Source organism: Octopus bimaculoides, chromosome 10 (assembly GCF_001194135.2).
Source record: "Octopus bimaculoides isolate UCB-OBI-ISO-001 chromosome 10, ASM119413v2, whole genome shotgun sequence".
NCBI lineage: Eukaryota > Metazoa > Mollusca > Cephalopoda > Octopoda > Octopodidae > Octopus > Octopus bimaculoides.
Window position 1 is genome coordinate 84,977,356 of NC_068990.1, and position 7,420 is coordinate 84,984,775.

Genomic DNA, 7,420 nt, shown 5'->3' on the forward strand with positions numbered 1-7,420 from the left:
TATATATATATATATATATTCTATAGTAAGTTGTCTTTCAAGGGAAACGACATATTTGCACAAGCACTAAGAAATTTAACGATTACTAAGACCCCAGAAAATACAAGTCTTTACAGGGAAAGTAACTCTAGCGACATCAACAACAACGATACAGTTTGAAAACGTCGCTGTTATCTCCCCTCACAACATCACATGGTCACTCAAAAAAACAACTACGATGACAAAATGAATAGCAGTAGCAGTCAAACTACACTCCACGTCACGTTAATAATCTTGAATGACATACCCACTCAGTAACACCAGGTAAATGCCCTCATCAGACATTTCTTGAAAATCAACTACAAAAATATAAAAAAAGAGACCTGAAAGAGGAACACAAAACATACCTTCTGCTTAGGCCACCATTTTGACCTCCTCCATCCATCAGATATTCACAAAGCAATAAAGAAATCTAAAAAGTAAAAAAACTCAGGGCTAGACAATATCGCTAACGTACACTTAAAAATACCAACGACCTGAAGGAGACAAAGCACTCACTAACATCAATAAGTATTTGTACCAATTCTGTTAAATTCTTAGAATCATGGACAAAATCAAAATTCAACAAAAATCCAAATAAAGTTATTTCAAGATACAGAAATAAATTTATTTCTCAAACGCGTGATAATGCGATAAATAGCGTGATCAGCATAAATTATCCATACATTGCAGAAAAATACGTTACCGGCTAGCCATGAGACTCGAACTCACATCTCTGTGATTACGCGTCAAGTGTTTTACCATTAAACTAAACTGCCCAGCAACGAATTCTTCCGTGTCACACTCATCACTCCATATGCACCATGAAATACAAAAAAAGGCTAAGCCTTGACATCACCAATCCGCATATACCTCCAGTTCATAACACGGATTCAAGTCATTACATGCAATCACCAACCACACGCTTGCCACAAACTCAACACAGAAAAAAAAATGTTTTATTCTAAAAATTTTCTGCACATACCATTGTAATTACCATTAACAAAGCTTTCAGCTTTAATTCCCGTTTGTCACCTGTACAGCACTTCAAGGAAAAACAAAACAAGAAAACACGCGCAAAAATACAAACAAAAGCAACATAAAACAAAGACAAAACACAAAATGCAAGTTAGTAAACTTCCTGTCAGACAGTCAAACCCATAATGTGCACAAGAATAACATTTCCAGAAGCTGCAATTCTCCGAGTAGAATACAATAATTATTCGTCCTTTCACCCATTCTTTTCAGCCTATACACACACGACCTTGTCACATCTTAGCAAAACATACAGATAACCGCATGTGCAGTTGATATCACACACACCTGTTCACCATTCTCCAGACACTGCTGCACAACTATTCCAGTCCTACTTAAATAATGTCGCCATGAAAAAATCAGACTTGCGCTTATCAAATCTACCGTATCCTTTCTTACCAGCGACACCAGAGAACATCACATGCAATCAACCGTGATAATCATTATATCACATACACAGAAAGCAAAAAAATTATTAGGAGTTACAATTCTACAGCATTCACAACACATATATAAAATATATTAAAAGATGCAAAATGATACAAAAAGGAAAAAAAAGACACATTCACGGCAATTACATACCACATTTGGCCAACCGTTAAAACAAACTACAGTGGAAGACAAACAATAAATTAGATTCTCCATGGATTACAATTGTCCTACCTGGATTCCCAATTCCACGACAACTATCCATAATTAACTACATAGCAGCGCAGGGCGTGTCATAACACATTGTGCATGAGTCACACTGAACAAAACGAAAGAAGAAAAATGGAAGACCATCTGGACGTGAAAGGTATACTTTGTTATCACAGCAAGTTTCAATTCCCATAGTCCCTATCACTACATGGAAAAACTACTCCCAGACTTTGGAACACGTATATAGCACTCCAGAACGTTATTACAGCAACATCATTAAATCTCTCCCTCTCAGTTTGGACAAGCATAAGAAACACATATACACAGAAACAGTCCAAACATGGTCAAGAAACACATGACCAAGAATAAGTGCAGAAGAATAGTAAGTGTCATGCTCTGACCTCGCTGGGTACCACTAGAATCTACAGGCGTACAGAAAGAGATTGAATATTGGAGAGAATGCAACATGTCCAGACAGCCACACCTCACTCTATGCAATTTATCATCGTATCCCACATTGCGTAGCGTGGTCCTTACGAGGATGGATTTGTTGGTCGCATCTCGTCGTTGAGACGATTACCTGCATAGAGCTTGCCGGGGGTTAAATAATTCTGCACCACCCACCATCCCACTGTCACTACCACCAACAACAGTGAAAACGAAACAAAGAAAACATGATAGCTTACCAAATGTCGACCGGTAAGAAGTTGACTACGAGACGGTGTACAAGTCGGCTGCACATAGTAATTATCCAGTTTAATACCATTGTTTGCCAGTTTGTTCAAATTAGGTGATATAATATCTGGGTTGTGATAACCAATGTCGTCCCAGCCCAAATCGTCGACAAGTACAAATACAATATTCGGTTTCACTGGGCGTTTGTAGTACTTTCTTCTCGAGTAACTGGAGCATAGCCAGACGTGACAGAGAAAAACGGCCAGCGTAAAGACAACACCATTCAGCTAGAAAAGAAGAAATGAAAAGAGAAAGAAATGAATAGTTTGCGTTCAAAATAAAATTATGCGGTGTTAATAATTTCTACCCCAACTTTTTATTCTTTAAATGTCTGTTTATTTTTTTAATGCAATGTCTACACGCATTTTCTCTCATACACGCAACTTTTAAAAATATATATTAGTAATAAAGCTAGGTGGAGGCGCAATGGCCCAGTGGTTAGGGCAACGGACTTGTATCTTTTGCTAAACCGTTAAGCTACGAGGACTTAGACAAATCAATTCCGGTTACCGAGCAGTATGAGCAGGAACAAACACAGATAGAAAAGCACACACACACACAAACTTATAAGCGACTGGTTTCCACATGGTTTCCGTCTACCAAAAGTTGAAGACGCTCAAAGTACAGCGCAGTGGAACTGAACCCAAAACAACGTGGTTGCAAAGCTAGCTTCTATGACACACACACACACACACACACACACACACACTGGTTATTTAAAAAAGAGAAGTTTAATTGAATGGTTATATGAAAGAGAATTTCAAAAGTCCGGTCGAAACCAATGACAAAGAAACTGTTTACTGAAATTCTCTTTCATATAATCGATCAATATCTGCATTTGGACTTCAATTTTTAAAATAAATTCTCCGTTGAATCCTAAACTGATTTTCAAATGAAGTTAAATTTAACTTTATATTTCGTATCGATTCTTCGACGGAATTTTACACATTTTGCACAGCGTACACTTTTTCGCAAAAGTTAACATAATTTTGTAATAAATTACTCATTGTTGTTATTGTTGTTGCTTAACTCTAGGTTACATTTACGATGAAGGATATTTTAGTCATGTACATCTCGTCTTTTTATATTGATATGATGGATCTTGGACTACTTTATACAAACGTGTCGAAGGTGTGTTGTTTAAGATGGTGGGGCATGCTTGAGGGCGAATTGGGTACCTATTTCAAACAAGTCGAATAACATAAACAGTTTCCTCAATGACTTAAGTGAGACACGATTTCCTTCTTAATGGTTGGTTTAAACCATTTGGAGTTATTTATGTTGCTCCACAACTGGGAAAGGTATTGACGTCTTACTGGTAGTGTTACCTCGTCTTTTATTTCATTAGGGTCCCTAAGGAAGTGCAGCACTCATGGGCCTTTTCTAGACCTTCGAGGCGGTTAGCTATAAGTGAAGAAGCAATCTTCAGACCGAAGACCTTGCTTAAATGCTTACAATAAATTAGCCCAGTTAAAGTCACTCGCGGACCAGGTGGTACTATTAATGCAGATGAGATATTAAGTCTATATCTTAAGAAAGGACTTTGCTATAATCACGTCTAAATGCCAGAGTTTCGATACGAACCGTCGAACTGCCAGTTCGGCTTCATCTCAACTAAGCTGCAACTCTTCAGTCATTTTTTATGTTTGTTCGCAGGTGGTCGCTGAACGAACAAACCTTGATATAAAGTTTTCTAGCTAAGATCATCCTGTTCTTTTTTTTTTTGTAGAATAAATTATCCAATGTGCCATTCCATTTTAAAGACAGTAGGATGTAATTTGAAGGAGATTTGATTGCTATTTCTAGAAGGTTGAGCAGCCACATAGAAGTCCCTTCGTTGGGTCGCTGCAACTTTTCACGTTTCTCCTGTATGCTGAAATAACTGTTTGCGACTTCGTTTACCTTGTATGGTAGACATAAAACAAAAAAAAGAAACACGATAAAAAGACGACTATACATTTTTTTCTTTTGCATTAAGAACGTTTTTCTGATCGAAATCAAACTAGTATGAAATCCTAAAAAAAAAAAATTTTTTTTAAATGAAAAAATAAAAAATCAAAGAAAGGTAACGAATGAAAAAAATTCTTCAAAAGGTCAGAATACAATACTGTAACATTTACATTCTCGCTATTCGTCTGAGGTATTTCGAGAAAATTGATTATAAAAGTCGAAACTTCTTTTGGCTGCTTTCTTTATATCACAAGAAGAAAATTTTGTTGTTGTTGTAGTTGTTGTTAGCAATATGCTATGTATGCCTGTCTTTCTCAACACAGAAAGACAGACACACAGGCATTCACACATCTCTTCTTCTTCTTCAGTCTTTAATTTCCTGTTTACTATTTATACGTGCATCAGTCTGGCTTTGCAGACAAACACTCGCAAATAACATTATAGAATTCCTGCAGGAATTAATGGAATTGGTGATAATCACGACCACGACAACGGCAACGACAACAACAACAACAACAATAACAACGGTAACTATAAATTAACCGTAAAAACAAAATAACAATACCAAGAACTACAACTACAACAACAACATTTCTGTTATTGTCAATAGAACAGCGATTATTTCTTTTATTTCTTTTAACGGGGATTTACCAAAGAGACAAATCTTAATCATTGCTATTATTTCTTAATTTTCTTTACTCCCCCCCCCCGTCTTTCTCAGCATGATGTCTGCATCTACTCTTATAATAATCCTTTCTACTATAGGCACAAAGCCTGAAATTTTTGGGGGAGGGGGGGGTCTAGTCAATAATAATAATAATAATAATAATAATAATAATAATAATGGTGATGATGATTTTATATTTTGACACGAGGCCAGCAAGTTCAGGAGGTGGGGGGGGGGTTAATCGATTACTTATTTTATCGACACCGAAAGGATGAAAGGTAAAGTCGACCTCGGCGGAATTTGAACTCAAAGGCAGACGAAATGCCGCTTAGCACTTTTAGCTCGCTGCCTTAGTAGTAGTAGTAGTAGTAGTAGTAGTAGCAGTAGTAGTTGTAGTAATCTGCTAATTTTATTTAATGTCTAATGGTGGATTGATTGACGTCACTTGCACTAACGTCATCATTTTTCAGCAAAAATGTTTTTTTTTTCTTTCTCAAATGATCATATAAGGCTTAAACATCAGTTAAGCGGAAGCTAAGAGAAGAATGAAATAACATTATTGCACAGGAGGGTTAAATTTTTATAAACGTTGAATTAGTTTAATGATTAAAAAGAAGAGACAAAGAAGAGATACAAAAATTCTTTCTCCAGATATCCTTAGGAATTGATCGGTTTTCCAAGGTTTTTTTTTTTTTTGGAAGCGTCTCTGCAATATAGAATCCCTCTCCTCCGCCACCCCCCTCTCTCTATCCCCTCACTAATCGATGGGATTTGAACTTAGAACGAAAAGGGAAAGATCTAAGACATTTAAATCAGGCATTCTACCGTTTCGGACCAAGTCTAACTGTTTTGCGTGTCGCATATTATTAGTCTCTTTGCGTAGATATGGTTGTGTGGTTAATGGTTCGCTTCTGAACTTCGTGGTTTTGGATTCGATCCCAAAGCACGGCACCTCTGGCCAACAAAAACCTTGTTAGTGAAATGTGATGAAAGGAAACTGTGCGACAGGCGATTGAAAAAGGCGGTTCCTTTGTTGGGTATTAGACTTAATCGTGGCCCTTGGGTGAGTGGAGTCTACTCAATTACAAGCTTTTAGGTCAAATTTCCGGTTGTAAGCATAACACTTTCCCAGCAATCTTAGAGGCCCTGAGAAATGTCATGGGGACTGCTCTTCCCCTCTAAGTCATTAAAAAAAGAAAGAAACTAAATCCTGTGATTTTGTTGTCGCAGTGTAAACAGGTTGTGTCCATTAATAACATTTTTTACTCACCTTTACAAAACATTCTCTGTTTAAAGCAAAGTGCTTTGTATACCCAAAACTTTAGAAAAGTCCTTAAATGAATAACTGCTGAAAATTCTTGACATACTGTATAATTAACTCTCCTTGCTATGCTTTGTGTATTTTGAAGATATACAATATAGTTGTCAATGCATTTGAAATAACTCTACTCCCAAAGTTTTTAATCCTGAGAATCGAATCTCTGCTGTCACCTCATTAATTCACTGCTGTTTCCCGACATTATCTTAGCATAATGTGAGCTCATACTTTTAAGAAATTCACAAAAGGAACTTTCGTTACATATTCATCGCATCCGTTACTAACAGACAAGTGAGTGTATATAAACTTTTAAATCTGAATGACATTATTGTCAACGAGAATATTGGGTTGCTTGGTTTGTATTTATTTATAGCTTGTTACCAACAAGGGCAATTTAAAACAGATAAATGGTCTGGATAAAAAGACAGAAAGATAAGATATATATACATATTCAGCATATGTCATGTGAAGAGGCACAGTTTGTTGCTCCAGTAACCTTTAACCCCTACAGTCCCTGTCTATACATGTACAACCATAATCGTCTCAAGCACGTAGACAAGTCTATAAACACTACACGACACCATTATAATACCATATGTACAAGCCAATAAAAGTAACTTTACGAGGTCGCTGGATCTATTAGAAATAACAGTCAGATCGAACTCAACTACACCCTGCTCTCTTAGCAAAGGGTGCGTTGTATTATACCTATCTATGTAAATAAGACGGGATAGTCACAACCGGAATGTCTTTGATTAAAGATCTGCTTAATTAGGGCCAATTTGGTGCTGAGCATCAGACCTACGGCCAGAAGTTTGGGTACTGGAGGAAATTAGTCGATTTAATCGACCTCAGTTTTTGACTGGTATGTTATATCTATAAAAATGGCTGGCACACTCTAAAACATTGTGACACAGGTCTGCTTCAGGAAGGCTGAATAAGAGTTAAACAACAACAAAACATATTGAAGGTGAGTGATCTTAGTGACTGAAACGACCTCCGAGTTTTATGAGTCCCGTCTATATTCCCTGCATTGATGATTGTATGTTGAGGCGCAA

The 7,420-nt window shown here is 36.8% G+C and overlaps 1 protein-coding gene across 1 annotated transcript in view; it reads right to left on the reverse strand.

Annotated features, from left to right (window-relative positions):
• The window catches only part of LOC106871320 (arylsulfatase B), a 28,108-nt gene extending 23,974 nt beyond the window's left edge, over nt 1-4,134 (reverse strand). Inside the window, exons 1-2 of the mRNA XM_052970983.1 lie at nt 4,105-4,134; nt 2,379-2,654 (exon numbers count right to left, since the gene is read on the reverse strand). Coding sequence (XP_052826943.1) covers nt 2,379-2,654; nt 4,105-4,134 — 306 coding nt within the window. The remainder of the gene's footprint in view (nt 1-2,378; nt 2,655-4,104) is intronic.
• Nucleotides 4,135-7,420: the final 3,286 nt, after the last annotated feature.